Here is a 22,061-nt window from a genome sequence, read left to right as displayed (position 1 = left end):
ACTAAAATTCGATGGACAACATGGTTCGCTACAGTCATCATCGTGAGGCATAGAGACTCCTTCTGCATCTTCTTGGGAAAACATTAGAATCATCGGTTCCTTCTTTTGGACTTTTAAGGGTCTTTCAAGAAGGAATACATCTTCTATGTTTACTCTTCTTGAGTGAGCTTTCCTCGCTGAGCTAGATTCCCCTCCACCAGCTAATCCACCTGAAATTGTATGGATTTCCCCGATCACCGCTTGGTTCTGAGGATTCTGGTGGTCATCCCGCTCTCTTCTCGACTCATCACATCTCCTTCTTCGATCACGCCCACTTTCAAGGGCTTCATCATTATGTTCCCGAGGCAGAGGTTGATTCCCTTGGGAATTTTTGTTCCCTTGTCTTTCCCCAGCTATGAACTTCACCAATTTCCCATTCCTGATGAAATTTTCAATTTGCATCCGTAGGGAGATACAATCTTTGGTCAAATGACCATGATTATTGTAATAATCACAGAACTTTTGATTACTGCGTCTCTGCGGAGGGGTCCTTATCCTGGATGGCCATTTGAAGTTAGGAACTCTTTGGACCTCCATAAACACCTCAGAGATGGTGGTATTAATGGAGTCCACCTTTGATCCGTTGATTGATTCTGCACACGGAATGGCTATACTTTTTTCTCGGAAATCTTTGGAACCTTTTGCCCCTTTCTCTTCCTCCTAGAAAGACTCTCTGACATCTTCTTTTCAGAAGATTTCTTAGGTATTACCTTGCTACCACTCGTCATCCTTTGATCACCTTCAACTTTGGACTTCATTAAAGCCCCAATAGTCTCTTCTTGATTGATAAATTCCTCGGCTTTATTCATGAATTGCCGAAGAGTTACCAATGTCGACTTTCGAGCAAGCTTGGCCATCAATGGTCCTTCTCTCCTGATTCCATTCATCAAAGCCAAAAGTACTGTCTCTTCATTCAGGTTATCTACTGTTAGTTTTTTCCCGATTGAATCTTAGCATGTAGTCCTTTAAAGCTATCAAATAAGCAGGGTTCTTCTTCGTCTTACGGATAGCAAGGAATTGACTCAGAAATTGGCGTCCAAGAGAATCAAAGCTATCAATAGATTTAAGAGGCATTCTTCCAAACCACTCCTTGGCAATCCCCTTCAACGTCAAAGGGAAAGCTCGGCATGCAATCTCATTAGGGGTGTCATGTAGAATGAGATGAGCTCGAAAACTCTCCATATGTTCAGCAGGATCACCATTCCCATCATATTTATCAACACGAGGTACTTTAAACTTATCCGGAAGAGGATATCTCATTACCCGATCAGTGAAAGGTAAGTTGGTGTCTTGCATCAGTTCCTCGGCTACCGAGCGATCTTCGTCATTTTTCATCTGAAGAGCTATCCCTGCATATTTCTCCTTCAAATCTTGGACCTCTCTATCCACGCCGGTTTCTTCAAGCCTGCTACGCTGAGATCAGTCATGATGAGACCGACTATGATGAGATCGACTGTGGCGAGATTTCTCACTATAAGTAGGCTCAAGACGAACTGTCTCATGACAAGATTTCTCATGATCGGAATTCCCACAATAAGAATTCTCACGACAAGAATTCCCGCGATAAGAATTCTTTCCCAGTTGAACAGTTGTATCATGACTTCCATGAACAGAACTCTCATCATTTTACCGATTCACTGGTTGCTTTCCTTTGTGTATTGCTTCGCGCTTATCTTCCTGCCCTTGATCAACCTTAGCAGGAAGACAAGCGACAATATCTTCGTTTTGCTTTTTCATAGCATCTAGAGACTCGGTCATTTGCTTCATGAAATCTCCTAATGAAGCGAATCGAGCATTTGGATTATAAGAGGCTTCCGGAATACCAATTTGAGCATGCAAATCAGGATGTAATGGTGTAGTCATCCTACTAGATTAGTAGATAGTAAGAACTAATAAAATCGAGTCTCCCACAGACGACGCCAAATTGTTAATGACAGTTTTCCGAGGATGACGTGGAACAACTCTTGTGGATCTCTGTGCTATCCGAGGATTGTAGAGATTAGCTTTGCTACAAAAAGGGAAGAATAGGATAAGAGCTGCCGGTGGTTGCCGGCGGGAGATAGCTTCGATACCTAAGTCAATAATTGTGTTTGAGAGTATATGAGCTTAAAATGAGAAATCAAGCAAAAGAGAATTGATTACCAGAAAATGAGTTGGAGCTACCCTTTTACAGGCATTTGGTAGTAGCTGCCACGTTAGCATAGTAGGCCCCACATTTCCTGAGAGTTCACTTGGCGCTATATGAACGGGATGGATCATCCCGAGTATCACTCGGGAACTGAGTTCCTAAGTGTTCATCAAGAGGTGGTTCCCGAGTATTCCTCAGTGGGTCGATCTTTTAGTCGGTTGGGCCAACTAAGTCTCGGCCCGGATCTGGTCCTTAATGGGTTCATGTCCTGGACTAGATCTAGAGGTCTGCCGGGCCCTGTGTGGCCGATCCATGACCCAACAATGGTAAACGCTACATAGTGTTAGAGGGATTTAGGGTTTGCATGGAAAGAGAAGAAAGAAGAGGCTGTATGTTTTTTTCACGTAGCCTTCTTCTCTCATACTTCATATATATAACTAAGGTAACATTGAGTACAAAGACCAAAATACCCTATATAATATATTAACCCTAATATGCTCATCTAACACTCCCCCTCAATCTGGAGCATATATATCATATAAGCCCAGCTTGGAACAAATAAACTCTAACTTCTTTCGACACAAGGACTTTGTAAACATATCAGCTAGTTGATCTCCAGACTTCACAAATGGTGTAGATATATCTCTGCTGAGTATCTTATCTCGAACAAAGTGGCAATCGACCTCAATATGCTTAGTTCTTTCATGAAAAACAGAGTTAGACGCAATATGTATAGCGGCATGATTGTCACAAAATAACGGGATAGGAGTAGGAGCGGTGAATCCAATCTCCTGTAGGAAATGTTGTAACCACGTCAATTCACTAGCAGTATTAGACATAGCCCTGTATTCTGCCTCAGCACTCGACCGTGCCACCACCGTCTGTTTCTTACTTTTCCAAGTCACCAGATTACCACCCAAGAATGTGCAATACCCTATAGTAGATCGCCTATCTGGGAGGGAACCTGCCCAATCTGCATCAGTAAATCCTTCTACCCGGAGGTGCCCATTCGGTCTATACAATATCCCAAGGCCAGGAGCTCTTTTCAAATACCGAATAATACGAGTAACAGCTTCCCAATGTAAAACTCTAGGAGCTTCCAAGAATTGACTAACAACACCAACTGCATATGAAATGTCTGGCCTAGTAATAGTGAGATAATTCAACTTTCCAACCAAACGACGATACCTACTAGGATCTTCAAATAATTCTCCTTCATCCTTTACTAATTTCTGATTAGGATCCATTGGAGTGTCAACAGGACGAGCACCCAGGAGACCTGTCTCTTCTAACAAATGAAGTGCATATTTTCTTTGGGATAAATTGATACCCTTTCGGGATCTAGCAACTTCAATCCCCAAGAAATATCTTAGTTTTCCCAAATCTTTTGTATGAAACTTCTGCTGTAAAAACAGTTTCAATCGAGCAATACCTCCGGAATCATCACCTGTAATCACAATGTCATCCACATATACCACAAGAAGAATGTAGCCTGCATTTGTATGCAAGTGAAATACTGAATGATCTGTTTGACAACGCTGAAGACCAAACTCCATAACGGCCTCAGAGAACTTCCCAAACCATGCCCGTGGAGATTGCTTGAGACCATACAAAGCCTTTTTTAACTTACAAACACAACTCCGATACTCCCCCTGAGCAACAAACCCAGGTGGTTGCTCCATATAGACTTCCTCATGTAAATCCCCATGTAAAAATGCATTTTTGACATCCAACTGAAATAAGGGCCAATTAAGATTAGTAGCCAAAGAAATAAGAATACGAACGGAAGAGATTTTGGCAACTGGAGAAAACGTCTCATCATAATCAATACCATATGTCTGGGTATAACCCTTTGCAACCAAACGAGCTTTCAACCGTTCAACAGAACCATCAGGATTAAACTTAACCGTGTATACCCATTTGCAACCAACAGTTTTCTTAGCAGGGGGTAATGGAACAAGTTCCCACGTACCATTTTGATGTAAGGCCTTCATTTCCAATTCCATAGCTTGCCTCCAACCAGAGTCAGAGAAGGCATCCTGCACTGTCTTTGGGGTGGAAACAGTAGAAATATGGGAAATAAAGCAAGAATGGGAAGGACATAAAGAACTAGTGGATACAAATTGACTGATAGGATGTTTAGTAGTGCAAGAACGTGTACCTTTCCGTAGGGCAATGGGCAAGGAATCAGATGCAGGTGCCAGCGGATCCGAAGACGGGGAGGATGATGGTGGAGGTGCAGGAGCTGATGGGTGTGGCCGACGTGTATAAACCTGGAGAGGAGCAGGTGAAGGTGGAGGCAACATGACAGGCTTAGAGAGATATGGAACAGGCAGCGGAACAGACGCGACATCAGGCTCAAGGGTAGATGCTCTGAAAGACTCATCAACAGGAAAATAGGAAAGAGACTCAACAAATGTGACATCGGCACTAGTAAAGTAGCGGTGAAGAACAGGACTATAACAACGATATCCTTTCTGAGTTGTGGAATAACCAAGAAAGACACATTTGGTAGAACGAGGATCAAGTTTATCATAACCAGGACCCAAATTATGAACATAACAAACACACCCAAAAACCTTAAGTGGTAAGGCAAATGGGGGTGAAGAACAGTATAAGAGAGAATGAGGAGAAGCACCATCTAAGACCGAGGAGGGCATTCGATTAATGAGGTAACAAGCAGTAAGAACAGCATCACTCCAAAAATGTTTGGAGACATGCATATGAAATAAGAGACAACGTGCAACATCCAATAAATGACGATTCTTGCGTTCAGCCACTCCATTTTGTTGTGGAGTGTGAGCACATGATGTTTGATGGATAATGCCTTTATCAGACAAATAAGAGGCAAAAGAACTAGATGTGTATTCTTTGGCATTATCAGAACGCAAAATACGAATTTTCTTAGTAAATTGAGTCTTAATCATATTACGAAAAATGCGAAAAACAGAAAATAACTCTGAACGATTTTTCATTAAAAATAGCCAAGTCATACGAGAAAAATCATCCACAAAGGTCACAAAATAATGAAATTTATTGGATGCAATATTCATAGGACCCCATACATCAGAATGAACTAACTCAAAAGGATGTGAAACACGACTAACAACTCTTGACGGAAAAGAAACACGACGGTGCTTACTAAGCTGACAAGCTTCGCAAGACACGGACAACTCATTTCGAAGACTCGGGACTTGATGCTTCAACGTAGGAAGGGAAGAATGACCAAGACGACAATGCCACTGAAGAGCTGAGGTTGACGACTGTAAAGCACATGAGGAAAATGAAGGTGCAAGATCCAGATAATATAAGCCACCAACTTCATGCCCCATACCAATCATCTTCCTCGTCTTGAGATCCTGAAAAATGCACAAAGAAGGGTAAAAACTGACAGAACAATTAAGGGCTTTGGTAATTTTACTAATGGATAACAAATTAAAAGGAAAACCAGGAACGTGTAGAACAGAAAACAACTCAATATCTGGACTCAAATGGGTATGGCCAAAGCCGGCTACGGTGGAGAGGGAACCATTAGCTAGGGTGACACTGTGGGGTGTATCAACAGGACGATAATCAGAGAGAGAAGTGGACGAACCAGTCATATGCTCATTGGCGCCAGAATCAATAATCCAAGAGTCGCGAGTGGAGGATAAAAGGCAGTGAGATGCAGTACCTGACTGAGCAAGAGTAGCAGTGGAAGAGATAGAAGCCCGCTTATGGGTTAAGAACTGAGCATACTCATCTTTCGGAATGGAGATCAAATCATTCTCGAAGTGTGAGCTCGAGCTAACAGGTGGTCCAGATGGAGCTGGTGAATCATCGTGAGAAGCAACCTGATTGGCCAACCCAGAGGGTGTGCCATGTAAATCCCAACAAAAATCCACAGAATGGTTAGTACGACCACAATGAGTGCATTTGCGAGGCCCACGACCTCCAATGCGACCTCCACCTCGAGAATCACGGCCACCACGAAAACCACGACCACCACGTCCCCCACGAGAACTACCATAACTTCCACGGGCAGCAATAAAAGCAGCGCGCTCACCAGCACGCTCAGAACTTATCTGAGAGCTATGATCAGTAAGATTAGCACGCTGAATCCGAGAAAAGACTTCAGGAAGTGAGGGAAGTGTAGAACCCCCCAAAATCTGCGCACGAACCGACTCAAACTCGGGTTTCAAGCCAAGAAGAAACCGAACCACATCCACATCTTGACGTTGCTGTTCCATTTTCTTCAGGTCCGTAGAGAGCGGTTGGTACAAGTTTCGCTCCTTACAAATAGCCACAACTTGGTTGTAGTACTCATCCACAGTTTGATCACCTTGTTCAAGTCCAAAATATTGTTTACACACTTCATAAATCCGAGTGATATTCCCAGTTCCAGAGTACATGTGACTAAGATGATCCCAAATGTCCTTGGCACTAGGCAAGTAGATGCATGAAGATCCAATGTGAGACTCAATACTATTCAACATAAGAGAGATAATTTGATTATCTTCTTGTTCCCAAAGGCTAGGAGGATACTCTGTAGGCATACCCGAGGTTAAGTGAAGAAACAAACCCTTGCCTTTGAGAAAAACTTCAACAGACCTTGCCCAATAAATATAATTCTTTCCATTGAGCTTCACAAGAGTCATAGGGGCATTAACAAAGGAAGTTTCAAGTTTAGAGGCCATAATCTCAACAACAAAGAAGCCAGACTCCACAGAAATACAAACAAAAGGAGCAACTGGAACAACCACTTAAAGGGAATGAAAAGAAAAAACAAAACCAGAAACTCGCCGGAGACTCGCCGGAGACCGTCAAAACTCGTCGGGGACAGGCAGACCACGCCGGAAATCCCACTGGAAAGACCAAAACCAGAAGCTAAACCAAACAGGGACCTGCGCTGGAGACTTACCGGAGGCTCGCCGGAAACTCGCCGGAAACTCGCTGGAAATACACGGAAACACACCGGCGTCTGACAGACCTCACCGGTGATACCAAAAAACATGGCGACAGACCCAATCGACTACCACAGAATACGCCGGCAAACCACCACAGACCCAATCGACGACCACACGGCAACGACGACCCAGTTTCTGCCAATCATCACTGTAACCTGCCGGTAGCCATATACGTCACCAACAACCATAGACTAGACCGGAAATACACCACAAACCACGTCGGCAACCATCTATCCCCAATTACTATTTGTGGGCATGAAGCCCACGTCTCACAGTTCCACGCTCAGTAGAATAAAACTAGAATTTGGGTAAAAAAAAAAATATTAATAAAGAAGCGGGGTGGGAAAGTTATGGCTCTGATACCATGTTAGAGGGATTTAGGGTTTGCATGGAAAGAGAAGAAAGAAGAGGCTGTATGTTTTTTTCACGTAGCCTTCTCCTCTCATACTTCATATATATAACTAAGGTAACATTGAGTACAAAGACCAAAATACCCCATATAATATATTAACCCTAATATGCTCATCTAACAGTCGTTATGATGCCCGAGTGACATTATAATATTTTAGATATATATCGTTATGTTGTCCAATTTTCGATAGAGCATAGGAAGAAATTAAGAGGTCGTTATTTTAGCCTTTTAAATATAATTTTAAACTAATATATGGTCGCGCGCAGGCACACTAAATGCAGTGAATATTAGAATCAAGGGTTAGAACGGGAATCCAACTTAACGGTCTACGGTGAAAAGTAAGTATAACTACTTACTAAGAATGATACTGTTTTAGTAAGTATATTACTTACTGAATCATTTTATAAAACTTTTGAAGTATGATTATTACATGAGCTTGAATATTTTATGAATAAGATGATTATATGCTTTCAATTATTTTTAAATGTATTGAAATAAGTTGCTAAATGAAAGGATATGATTATGAGAACAAAACAGTGATTTTAAGAGACATGTTATTGCATACGGTTGAACATTGAGAATAAGAGATGAATTAAATATGAAGCAATAAGGTTTTCCTATGTTAACGGTGGGAGCCGAAGGAGCCTCTCAGGTTAAATAAGAAGCCTTTTGTCTTCCTAAAGTTGAATGTAAAATTATAAGGTGTTCTTATGTTAACAGTGGAAGCCGAAGGAGCCTTCCAGGTTAAAATAAGAAGCCAGGTGCTAACCGAGGAGCTGGAGGTGTCTCCTGTAGCCGTAAACAAAAGGTTCAAGTCCTTTAGAAAGCCGGAAAGGCCAAAGATTGCATTGCATACATTGAATAATGTGATTTATATGGTTTGTGATTTATTTGTTTAACCTCTTTATATTCATATGCATATTCATTTTATGAGATGCAAGTAAAATGCATATATGTATAAATATAAAGTCGTACATAGTAAAGAAAATGCCTAGAGATGATAAATGGATTTTATTACAAAACAACTCTATATTGCTTATCTTATCAGCTATGGATTATACAAAATGAATCTATTTGGAAAACCTAACGTAGTGGGAGGTGGAGGATTAATCACCATGTTAGAGATATTTTCGAAAAAGATGGCTTATATTGAAAATGTCAGTAATTCTTATACCTATTGAGACCGTGGACTCATTAATCCGCCTATGTAAATGTGGCAACACCACAATTACACCACATTTACATAGATGTTGATGCAGATATAGAAGAGGGTGAAGATGATCCATATGCCTGCCTAGGGTATTATGGATAAGGTTTTCTGGTGCCTAAGTTTATTGTAGAATATCACGAAGATGTCTATCTTTTGAAATGTATCTATAGTTAGACATGTTTTGGGTACTTTTGGTGTACAGTTACTTATGTGCTGTCTGTGGCACTTTTGACTAGTGTGTTTCTTATCATGTAAAGTACAATGTAAAAATCTGTTTAATATAGAAGTCTTGTTATCAGCTCTGATGTGTTCTGTAAGGGTTATATAAGAAAAAAATAATTTATTCCACTGCAAGATTTATAATCTCTGATGATATTGAGAAAGAGATAGTAGTGCTTAGTGGGAATTGGAGATTTCTATTTTCGCCTTTCATTAAGTAAAGTCGGTACTAAGGCAAATATTGTGAGAGCTTGGATTTGAATATATTAATCTTTCTTCTAAGTCAAATATTGAACTTTTTAAAGATGAACTGAACTATTTTAGTTTCATAGTAAAGGACCAGTAGACTTGAATTAGGCTTTAACTTGAACCATATCCAGTGTTGAATTGCATAACATGCTTATGAACACATCAGGATATATATATACATGATCCAACATTGTACAATTTAATCACCTGTTCTGAGCTTACACATTGATTATGTGCTTCTTTTGTATTGGATTTCAGATTATAACTTTAGCATTAAGTGTGGTGGTCCTCAGATCACATCTACTAGTGGTATTGTCTATGAGAGGGATAACGCGACACTTGGTCCAGCCACATATTATGTGACAAACACAAACAGGTGGGCTGTTAGCAATGTTGGATATTTCAGTGGGAGCAATGATCCTCAGTACAGAAGTACTTCGTTACTTCAATTCTTCCAGACATCTAGACTCTCTGCTTCATCATTAAGGTACTATGGCTTAGGGCTTCAGAACGGGAACTACACTGTAATGCTCCAGTTTGTAGAAACAGATTTTCCAGATACTTCCACCTGGCAAAGTCTTGGGAGACGTGTCTTTGATATTTATATTCAGGTTGGATCATATTATTGAATTGTTTTAGATCAAAGTGTTCTCTTTGGAAATGAGTTTTCATTACCTTCTAAGTTCTTTCAACCCAATATATATTATTTTTCTTTCAATAAGCATGATTTTTTTTTTTAAAAAAAAAAAAAAAAAAAAAACAGATAAGATAGATTGTGTAGAATGATAATAATCATATGCCTTGATGGGGGATTATGGTCTCAAAAAGACTGAAAACACGCAACAATCCATGTGAGTCTATATTTCTTGGACAAAGATTTTTTAAAATTCTTAACATATTGTATGGAGTAGATTTATTCAAAATCTCAACCATTATTTTTTAATTAAATTTTGGAGATTCTATTTTATTATTTTTTATGATAAATAATAAGATGATAAATGATAAGTGATAAATACTGATATAACAAAATCCTCATCAATAGTTAAGAAAATCTACTAGTAAAATGTAACAAGCTATGCAAATGAGGAGAGAAGTCTGAAGATGAGTTGCAGAAAACTTTACTTCATTTGCATTAATGAATAATAATACATGAGTTCAGTATTTATACTACTCATTTACAAAGAGAGATAGACTAACCAACTAACAACTTTAGTCAACAAACTATCTAACTAAATAACATTTTTAACTATCTTAACAGAAGTGCTCCAGCTCATTCATACACGTGTTAAACATTCTCCACATTCTCCTAATTTAGCTCAACTAATCCAGCTCAACGTTTGTTTAATAATCTGCTAACTTGTAATGCCCCCCTTCAAGATGAAGCATAGATGTTCAAGAGGTTCATGTTAGAAGTGATAGCAGAAAATGGAGCAAAGCCCAGAGGCTTAGTGAAAATATCAGCTAATTGGTGTTCTGTTTTGACATGGAAAGTTCGAACAGCCCCTTTCTGAATTTGATCACAAACCAAATGACAGTCAATGTCTATGCGCTTAGTACGCTCATGGAACACAGGGTTTGCAGCAATATGTAGAGCAGCTTTGGAATCATAAAACAACAAGGCTGACTGTGGAAAAGAAACTTGTAAATCACAAAGCAGAGACTTAATCCACATGATCTCACAACAAGCAACAGCCATGGCCCGATACTCTGCTTCAGCTGAAGATCGAGAGATGGTTTGTTGTTTCTTGGATTTCCAAGAAATCAAAGAATCACCAAGAAACAAACAAAAAACAGTAACTGATTTTCTGGTGTCAGGACAAGCAACCCAATCTGCATCACAGAAATTCTTGAGCTTAAAATCAGAGGAAGCTGGAAAGAACAACCCTTGGCTTGGAGCAGACTTGATATAATGAAGAACCTTATTAGCAGCATCTAAATGAGGTTGTCGAGGCTGAGACATAAACTAACTCAAAACCTGAAAGGAATAAACCAAGTCTGGGCGAGTAATAGTAAGGTATAATAACCTGCCAACCAATCTTCTTTAAGGAGTGGGATCATCCAATAACAAACCCTCACGTTGAGAAAGTCTAAGATTAGAATTCATAGGGAACTTCAATGGTTTGCAAGTAAGTAAACCAGAATCTTCTAGGATCTCAAGAGCATATTTGCGTTGACAAAGGCCAGTAGACTTTCTAGCAATTTCTAAACCCAAGAAGAACTTCAAATCACCTAAGTCCTTGAGCTTAAACTTCTCATTGAGAAGCTTTGTAAAAGTTGAAAGAGCCTTAGAATCATTCCCAGCTAGAATAATGTCATCGACATAAACTAACAAGGCAATGAAGGAAGATCCATCCAACCTAAACAGACTATAGTCACTCATGGATTGAATGAAACCAAGTTTTAGTAAGGTATTAGAAAACTTAGAAAACTTAGAAAACCACTGTTGTGAGGCAGGCTTCAATCCATAAAGGGATTTCTTTAATCTGCAAAATTGAGGCTCCCCTTTAGCACCAAAACCAAGAGGTAAATCCATATATACCTCTTCATCCAGCTCCCCATGGAGAAAAGCATTGTTAACATCAAGTTGATGCTATTGATGTGAGATAGGAGGGTGGTGGAGTGTAAGGAGGAGTGTGTGGGGCACTTCTCCTTGGCATGCTCTTTCAAAATGTGGAGGGCAACTGGGAGTGGGCTTTTGGGGGGGTGTATGGTCCGAATGAGGATGGAGAGAGAAGGGCCATTTGGGAAGAGTTGGCTGGTTTGATGAATGTGTGGGAGGTTCCTTGGTGCCTTGGAGGGGATTTTAATATCGTTCGGTTTCCTAGCAGTGAGCGTTCCAGTGTTTCTTACTATTCCACTAGCATGATGGATTTATCGGATTTCATCTCAGAGAACAACTTGGTGGACATGCCCATGATGGGGGGTCAATTTACGTGGTCTAATAATCAAGAAAATGAGAGCTGGTCTAGAATTGACCGATTCTTGATTTCTTCGGATTGGGAAGATCACTACCCTGCAGTGTCACAAAGAAGACTTCAGCGCTTGATCTCCGATCACTTCCCTTTATTATTGGACTATGGGGCCCCTTGTGGAGGTAATAAGTGCTTTAAATTTGAAAATATGTGGCTTAAAGCTGAAAGTTTTGTTGACAAGGTTAGTTCTTAGTGGGGGTCTTATTCGTTGGAGGGTTTACCTAGTTTTGTGCTAGCTAAGAAATTGAAATCTCTCAAATTGGATTTGAAAAAGTGGAATGAGGAGGTGTTTGGGGACATTGGGAGGAAGAAAAAGGAGTTGTTGGGAGGTATTCAGGAGATGGATGAGTTGGCAGAGGTAAGAGGATTAGCCCAGGAGGAGAAGGTTCGAAAGGCGGATATGGTGAAAGATTTGGAGAACACCTTGCTGTATGAAGAAATTCATTGGCGCCAAAAATCAAGAGCTTTGTGGCTCAAGGAGGGGGACCGTAATACTCGTTTCTTTCACAAGATGGCTAACTCTCATCACAGGTTCAATCGTGTGGAAGTGCTTCGTATTAATGGCGTACTATCCGATGATCCAGCTGAGGTAAAAGATCACATTGTGAGGTATTATTAAAGCTTATACTCGGAACAAAGCACGTGGCAGCCTAGAATGGACAACCAGCCTTTTTTGTCCATAGATGAGGAGGATAATAGGTGGTTAGAAAGAGATTTTGAGGAAAAGGAAGTTTGGGAGGTGGTTAAAGGCATGGATGGTGATAAGGCTCCGGGTCCGGATGGCTTCTCCATGGCTTTTTTTCAAGCCTGTTGGGGTGTTGTCAAACATGATGTTATGGCGGTTTTTGCCAAGTTCCATCGTAGATGACAGTTGGTGAAGAGCTTGAATGCAACTTTTATTTCCTTGATCCCAAAAAAGGCGGATGCGGTGGAGATGAAGGACTTTCGGCCCATTAGCTTGGTGGGAGGGGTGTACAAAATTGTTTCTAAGGTTGTTGCAAACAGGATGAGAACTGTGTTGGGTAAGATCATACCATACTCTCAAAATGCTTTTATTGGGGGTCACCAAATCCTAGATTCTGTTCTTATTGCAAATGAAAGTGTGGATAGTCGCATGAAGTCAGGGGTGCCAGGTGTTCTTTGCAAATTAGACTTGGAGAAGGCCTACAACCACGTGAATTGGGACTTTGTGTTGTATTTGCTGCATAGGTGTGGTTTTGGCGAGAGGTGGAGGGCGTGGATAGAGTGGTGTATTACGTCGGTAAGATTTTCCATTCTTGTGAATGGTTCTCCGGAAGGCTTCTTCAACAGCTCAAGGGGAATTCGGCAAGGGGACCCTCTTTCTCCGTTTCTTTTTGTGCTTGTTATGGAGGCTTTGAGTAAGATGGTGAATGCGACGGTTGACCAAGGCTTTTTGACTGGTTTCTCGGTGGGAAATAGGGTATTATCGGAGTTAGTGGTCTCTCACTCTTTATTTGCTGATGACACTTTGATTTTTTGTGAAGCTTCTATCGAGCAAATCCGGTATGTGCGTCTCATTCTCTTATGTTTTGAAGCTGTTTCGGGTTTGAGAGTGAATCTTGGAAAGTCTAAAATTGTGGCTATTGGTGAGGTGGAGAACATAGAAGTTTTAGCTAATATCCTTGGGTGTAGTGTTGCCGATTTGCCGATGAAGTATTTGGGTCTCCCTCTTGGGGCGGCGCATAAGGATAAGGTTATGTGGAATGAGGTGATCGAAAAAATGGAGCGTCAGATGGCAGGTTGGAAGAGAATGCATCTCTCCAAAGGAGGTCGTTTAACTCTCATTAAGAGTACGCTCTCTAATCTTCCGACTTACTTTTTATCTCTGTTTCTGATTCCTATGAGTGTAGCCAAAAGACTTGAGAAAGTTCAAAGAGATTTCTTATGGGGAGGGATGGGAAACGAGCCTAAGCTGCATCTTGTAAATTGGAATCAAGTTTGTCGTCCCCTTCGGTACGGTGGGCTTGGCATTCATAAGTTGCATCAGTATAATCAAGCTCTCCTAGGTAAATGGCTTTGGAGATATGCGAATGAGAGTGAGGCTCAGTGGTATGAGGTTATCAAAGCTAAATATGAAGATCAGCAGGTGGGTGGTGCACAAAGGAGGTTTCGGGTTTCCATGGTGTGGGCTTATGGAAGCACATTCGTCAAGGTTGGAATTTTTTTGCCAAAGGTATTCGTTATGAGGTGGGGGTGGGTTCGAAAGTTCGTTTTTGGCATGATATTTGGTGTGGGGACTCCTCTTTGAAGCATGCTTTCTCGTCCTTGTTCAGCATCGCCAGACATAAAGAAGCTTGGGTGAAGGATAACTTTATTTGGAGGAATGGGGTTGTCGAGTGGAATGTCCATTTTGTGCGGCTAGTACGAGATTGGGAGATGGATTTGATTTCTTCTTTCTTTGATCGGTTGTACTCATGCAAGATATCCATAGGTTCTATGGATCGTATACGATGGTCATCGTCTAAGAAAGGCAAGTTCGAGGTTAAGTCTCTCTTCAAGGCCTTATTCAAATTTGACCATGAGGTGTTTCCTTGGAAGAGCATTTGGCGTACTAAGGTGCCTTTGCGAGTGGCTTTTTTCAGGTGGACCACGGCCTTAGGCAAAATTTTGACTCACGACACCCTGCGAAAGAGGAATCTAGTGGTAGTGGAGTGGTGTTGTATGTGCAAGAAGAATGGAGAGTCAGTCGATTATCTTCTTCTCCATTGCGAGATTGCAAGTGTTCTTTGGCATACTATTTTTGATCGGTTTGGGTTGCATTGGGTCATGCCTTGCAAGGTGAGGGGTTTGTTCGATTGCTGGTGGTCGGGAGGCCTTTCTCGAAACGCGGTAGTGTGGAAGATGATCCCTCTGTGTCTTATGTGGTGTATTTGGAATGAAAGGAATGCTAGATGCTTTGAGGACTCCACTAGGACTATAAAAGAATTGACTCATTGTTTCTTCTTTAATTTGTATTCCTGGACGGCCGCTTGGCTAGCTCCTATAGGGATTAGCTTCTCTGATTTCCTTTTTCATTTTTCTCCCTCTTAGGCGCTCTCTTTTATACTTCCAATATGTGGGTTGCACCCCTCTGCGCTCTTTTATATCATAATTACTTATCCAAAAAAAAAACATCAAGCTGATGCAAATGCCAATTCTTGGCTGCAGCCACTGCCAACAAACACTTGACAGTGGTTAACTTGGCTACATGTGAGAAAGTCTCATAGTATTCAAGCCCCTCACTTTGTGTATATCCCTTTGCAACCAACCGGGCCTTGTACCTCTCAATGGAACCACCAGCTTTAAGCTTCACCTTATAAACCCATTTGCAACCAATGGCATGCTTATTAGATGGTAGAGAAGTGAGCTGCCAAGTGTCATTAGCCTCAAGAGCATCAATCTCAGCCTTCATAGCATCACACCAGTGAGGTATTTTGACAGCTTGATGATAAAATTTAGGCTCAAAATGAGAAGAGACTGAAAGACTAAAAAAATTTTGAGGAGAAGACAACTTATCATAGGAAAGAACAGAAGACAAGCTAAAAGGAATACCTGAAGTGGAAGAAACTGTCATGGACTTAGAAGATGATGGAATTGGAAAAGATGCAGCAGCCAAATAACAATGATATTCCTGCAAGTAGCTTGGTTGAGATCTGGATCTAGTGGACCTACGAGGCAACCTAGATGGACTATGATGAATAGGTGGTATAGAAGAAGTGGTGTCAACAGAAGGTTTGGTGTCATCATGAGGACATGCAGGAGAAGAAGAATGCTGATGACAGTCAGAATGTTCTAAGGAAGGAATGAATGCAAGAAGAACATTTTGGTTTGAAATAGGAGATTTTAAAAGAAATCTAGAAGAAGCATAAGGACATATATGCTCATGAAAGATGACATCTCTTGAGACAAAGAATTGCTTGAGAGAAATGTCAAACAACCTATAACCTTTGACACCAAATGGGTATCCAAGAAAAATGTAAACCCGAGCCCTATGATCAAATTTGGATCTGTCTCTAGTGATTGTGGATGCATAACACAAACAACCAACGACCCTAAGATGAGAATATTGAGGAGGAGAGGAAAACAGACATCATAAGGACTTTTATTTTTGAGAATTGGAGTGGGAATTCGGTTTATAAGATAAGCTGCAGTAAGTATACATTCACCCCAAAAATGTAAAGGAAGGTTTGATTGAAATCTTAGGGCACGAGCAACATTTAAGAGGTGTTGATGTTTTCTTTCTGCCACAGCATTTTGTTGAGGAGTTTCAACACAAGTGAGTTGATGGATAATGCCCTTAGAAGAAAAAAATTCAGTCATTTGAAATTCACTACCATTATCGGATCTTAAGCATTTTATTTGAGTTGAATTGGGTTTCTACTAAATGAAAGAAAGACTTCATAAGAATTCTGGTTTGAGACTTACTATGCATCAAATAAACCCATGTAAACCTACCGTGATCATCTATAATTGTAAGGAAGAACTTGGAACCATTTGATGAAGAAGAAGAAAAGGGTCCCCATATATTACAGTGAACTAAATCAAAAGAATGATTAGAATGTGTGGTACTAGTTGGAAAAGGAATTCTACGTTGCTTTGCCAAAGGACAAATGGAACAATCTTTATTTGGAATTGATGAACAGCCAGGAATTACAGGATGTAGTAATTGCAATCTAGAATCAGATAAATGCCCTAACCTAGAATGCCAAACATTGGCTGAAACATCAACAGAATTGACAGAAAGTAAAACAACAGAATTGGAATCAACGGAATTTGAAACAACAAAATTGGAAACAACACGTTTTATTTGTGCAAAAGGTGAAACTAAAACAGGAACATTTGAAGCACAGAAGCCTTCCAAGTCATGCAGTATGAGATGATATAGGCCGCCTCTCTCTCTACCCAATCCAATCATCTTCCAGCCTAACGGTTACTGAATGAAACAAAATTCACCAAGGAAAATTAAACAGCAGTGAAGAACTTTGATCAATTTGCTTACAGAAATCAAATTGAAAGAAAAAGCAGGAACACATAAGACATTTGTAAGGGTTAATGGTGCACTAATCCTAACAGTGCCTATATGTGTGACAGCAGCAAGGTTACCATTCGGCAGTTTAACTTGTTTAGAAACAATGGAAGTAATTGTGGTAAGAAAAGAGAGGGAACAGACCATGTCATCTGTAGCACCAGTATCAATTATCCATGGATAATCAACAGAGTTCTTTACAGCCATTTGAAAAAGATGATTGGAAGAATAAACAGAATGTTTATCTCCTAAAGAAGAAGATTGAAAACAAAAGGAATGGCGTGTATTACCTGCCATCTCACTGAGCAAATGATCCTGGTTGTCAGTGGTGACAGGCTGAGCAGAAGCATGAGTAGAGGCATTATTAGGACACTAGGACCTTAGCAAGGTTAACAGCTGCTGGCATTGCTCAGAAGTGATTTGAAGTTGTGGCATGGGGGAGTCATACACCAGATTTGCTGAAGGAGCATAAACAGCATTCTTTCCTTTGGTGAATTTGTATCCCGGAGGATAGCCATGCAACTTATAGCATTTTTCAATAGTATGGCTAAGGAGACCACAGTGAGTGCAAAGTGGGCGCTCCTTGCGAGCATATCCTTGTGTCCTTGAGCCTTGAGGACGATAAGATGGAGGATATTTTGGCACCATCGCAGCAGGAGCAGATGGAGTAAACTTTGACACCATCGCAGCAGGGGCATGGTTCAAAGGAGCAAAGAAGGTAGAGGTAATTTCTCTCTGACGTTTTTCTTGCACAACCATGTAAAAAATCTTACTGATCTGCGGCAATGGATCCATCAACAGAATATGTCCTCTGATATGAGAAAATGACTCGTTGAGTCCCATCAAGAATTGGAACACATATTCTCGATGCTGATGCTCAAGAACAGTGCGTGAAGTTCCACAAGAGCACAAAGGCAGGGGGCGATAATTATTCAGCTTATCCCAAAAACCTTTAAGAGCGGTATAGTAGGAACTCATAGATTGATTGTTCTGAGAAAGAGCAGAAATGGCCTTTTGCAGCTGAAAGATTCTAGGTCTATTTGATTGAGAGAAACACTCTTTAATGTTATTCCACATCTCTTGAGCAGATTCGATGTTGATGATACTGGAGGAGATCTCCTGAGACACTGAATTGAGAATCCAGCTCAACACCATATTATTGCATCGATCCCATGCAAAATACAGTGTCTGTTGCTAGTTTTGCCAAAGTACCATCAATGAAACCAAGCTTGTTCTTGGCCGAAAGTGCCATTGACATAGATCTCTTCCAAGTATGATAATTGTTTCCAACCAAAGGTTGTGAAACAAGTAGAGTCCCTTGACTGTCTCCATGATGGAGATAGAAAGGACTGGAAAACTCCACAGCAGAAGGGCAGAGCTTAATGGAGCAGTGTCCATGGAGCTAACACCATCAATAGAGGTATTGACAGTTGTATTATCAGGAATAGAAGGCATTTTTGAAGATTAAAAAGAAGAGCAGAAGTGATATAGATGAAAAACAGAGGAGAACAGAGGAGACTTAGATGAAGATGGAAAGAAAAGAAGAAAGCACGATGAAGAACAAAATCTGCTCTGATACCATAACAAGCTATGCAAATGAGGAGAGAAGTCTGAAGAAGAGTTGTAGAAAACTTTACTTCATTTGCATTTGTTGAGAGGTTTGCATGAAGAAAGTTTAGAGAAAAGAGGATGCTTTTTCAATATACGTAGCCTACCTCAAACATGTTATTATATAAGCTTAAAGAATACACAAATGACCAAATTACCCTCAAACCCTAATACATTCTTCTAACACTCCCCCTCAAGCTGGAGCATATATATCATATAGGCCCAGCTTGGAACAAATAAACTCTAACCGGTTACGACATAAAGACTTTGTAAACATATCAGCTAATTGGTCTCCAGACTTCACGAATACTGTAGATATATCTCCATTGAGTATCTTGTCTCGGATGAAATGACAATCAACCTCAATGTGTTTAGTCCTTTCATGAAAAACCGGGTTAGATGCAATATGTATGGCAGCCTGGTTATCACAAGATAATGGGATAGGAGTAGCAGTCGAGAAACCAATCTCCTGAAAGAAATGTTGTAACCATGTCAACTCAGTAGTCGTATGAGCCGTTGCCCTGTACTCTGCTTCAGCACTAGATCGTGCCACCACTGTTTGTTTCTTACTCTTCCAAGTTACAAGATTACCACCAAAGAATGTGCAATATTCTATAGTAGACCGTCTATCTGAAGGAGAACCTGCCCAATCTGCATCAGTAAAACCTTCTACCCTAAGATGTCCATTTGGTCTATACAATATTCCTAGACCAGGTTGTCTCTTTACATAACGAATAATCCGAGTAACAGCTTCCCAATGTGAAACCCGAGGAGCCTCCAAGAACTGACTGACAACACTAACGGCATATGAAATATCTGGCCTGGTGATAGTAAGATAGTTCAACATCCCAACTAGACGACGGTATCTGCCGGGATCTTCAAATAATTCACCTTCATTCTTTAGTATCTTATTTGGATCCATTGGAACATCAACTGGTCGAGAACCCAAAAAACATGTCTCTTCTAATAAGTCAAGTGCATACTTTCTCTGGGATAAGTTGATACCTATTCGAGATCTAGCAACTTCAATGCCTAGAAAATATCGAAGTTTGCCCAAATCCTTTGTATGAAACTGATCCTGTAGGAATTGTTTTAATCGGGCAATGCCTCCTGAATCATCTCCAGTAATGACAATGTCATCTACATATACCACAAGGAGAATATAGCCAGCACTAGTATGTAAGTGAAATACTGAATGATCTGTCTAACATCTCTGAAGACCAAACTTCAATACCGCTTCAGAGAACTTTCCAAACCATGCCCGCGGTGATTGCTTGAGACCATACAATGCCTTTCTTAATTTACAGACATAGCCCTGAGACTCCTCCTGAGCGACAAACCCAGGTGGTTGCTCCATATAAACTTCCTCACTCAAATCCCCATGTAGAAAGGCATTTTTGACATCCAATTGGAACAATGGCCAATCAAGATTAGTAGCCATGGAAATAAGAACACGAATAGATGAAATTTTGGCTACAGGAGAAAAAGTGTCATCATAATCAATACCATACGTTTGCATATAGCCCTTAGCAACCAACCGAGCTTTCAATCTTTCAACCGAACCATCAGGATGAAACTTAACTGTGTAGACCCATTTGCAACCCACAGTTTTCTTATGAGGTGGTAATGGGAACAAGCTCCCATGTCCCATTGTGATGCAAGGCCTTCATTTCCAATTCCATAGCTTGCCTCCAACCAGAGTCAGATATTGCAACCTGCACTGTCTTAGGAATAGAAACACTAGAGAGATGGGAAAGAAAGCAAGAAAGTGTAGGAGATAAAGTATTAGTGGAGACAAACTGACTGATAGGATGTTGGGTAGTGCAAGAACGTGTACCTTTCCGTAGGGCAATAGGCGAGTGGTCGGATGGATGTGGAGGCAACGGATTTGGAGACAATAAGGATGATGATGGCGGTGCAGGGGTTGATGGTCAAAGTCGGCGTTGATAAACTTGGAGTGGAGCAGGCTGGCGGTGAGGCAACAAGACCGGAGGAGAAGAAGAGTCCGGCACGGAGAGAAGAGGAACAGGCAGCGGAAGAGACTCGACATTAGGCTCAAGGGAAGAGTCACCCAAAGAGGTAGTAGCAGGAAAATAGGGGAGAGACTCAACAAATGTGACATCGGCACTAGTGAAGTAGCGTCGAAGAACCGGACTATAGCAACGGTATCCTTTTTAGGTTGTGGAATACCCAAGGAAGACACATTTAGTAGCTCGAGGGTCAAGCTTATCAAATCCGGGACCCAAATTATGAACATAGCAGACACACCCAAAAACCTTCAATGGCAAGGAGAACGGGGATGAAGAAGGATATAAAAGAGAATGAGGAGAGGTACCATCAAAGACTGAGGAGGACATCCTATTAATTAAATAATAAGCAGTGAGGACAGCATCACTCCAAAATTGTTTGGGAACATGCATATGAATTAAGAGACAATGTGCGACATCCAATAAATGACGATTTTTGCGTTCAGCCACATCATTTTGTTGTGGAGTGTGAGCACAGGATGTTTGATGGATAATGCCTTTATCAGACAAATAAGAGTCAAAAGAATGAGATGTATATTCTTTAGCATTATCCGAACGCAAGATATGGATTTTCTGAGCAAATTGAGTCTTAATCATATTGCGGAAAATTTGGAAAATAGAAAATAACTCGGAACGATTTTTCATTAAAAATAACCATGTCATACGGGAAAAATCATCCACAAAGGTCACAAAATAGTGGAATTTATTGGCCGCGATATTAATTGGACCCCATACATCAGAATGAACTAACTCAAAAGCACTAGAAACGAGACACGATGATGCTTACTAAGCTGACAAGCTTCGCAAGGCACAGACACCTCATGACGAAGACTGGGGACTTGATGCTTCAATGTAGAAAGGGAAGGATGACCAAGACGACAATGCCACTGAAGAGCGGAGGCCGACGACTGCAACGCATGAGAGGAAATTGTAGGTGCTTGATCGAGATAATATAGGCCATCAACTTCATGCCCCATACCAATCATCCTCCTAGTCTTGAGATCCTGAAAAATGCACAGAGAAGGATAAAAACTAACTGAACAATTAAGATATTTTATGATTTGACTAATAGATAACAAATTAAAAGGAAAACCAGGAACATGTAAAACAGATAACAACTCAATGTCAGGACTCAGATGGGTAGTGCCTGAGCCGACCACTTTGGATAGGGAACCATTAGCTAGGGTGACACTTCTAGGTGATGCGACAGGATGATAATTAGAGA

General features: G+C 40.7%; 1 protein-coding gene and 2 pseudogenes across 2 annotated transcripts in view; 1 reads left to right on the top strand and 2 right to left on the bottom strand.

Annotated features, from left to right (window-relative positions):
- The window catches only part of LOC132173596 (putative LRR receptor-like serine/threonine-protein kinase At1g56140), a 64,115-nt pseudogene that overhangs the window by 28,212 nt on the left and 13,842 nt on the right, over positions 1-22,061 (top strand). Inside the window, exon 17 of the transcript XR_015911643.1 lies at positions 9,462-9,814. The product of XR_015911643.1 is annotated as a putative LRR receptor-like serine/threonine-protein kinase At1g56140 (transcript). The remainder of the gene's footprint in view (positions 1-9,461; positions 9,815-22,061) is intronic.
- On the bottom strand, positions 5,489-6,726 carry LOC148587071 (uncharacterized). Its single transcript, XM_088514086.1, has 2 exons — positions 5,763-6,726; positions 5,489-5,526 (listed from the first exon to the last, which is right to left on the bottom strand). The coding sequence occupies exons 1-2, from the start codon at positions 6,700-6,702 to the stop codon at positions 5,489-5,491; spliced, it is 978 nt and encodes a 325-aa protein (XP_088370212.1). The 5' UTR covers positions 6,703-6,726.
- Positions 17,074-18,549, bottom strand: LOC148587070 (uncharacterized; annotated as a pseudogene).

This window comes from Corylus avellana, chromosome 3, assembly GCF_965113065.1.
Source record: "Corylus avellana chromosome 3, dhCorAvel1.hap1.2, whole genome shotgun sequence".
Lineage (NCBI taxonomy): Eukaryota > Viridiplantae > Streptophyta > Magnoliopsida > Fagales > Betulaceae > Corylus > Corylus avellana.
Note: the sequence above shows the minus strand (reverse complement) of the source record. Positions and strands in the feature narration are given on the sequence as shown.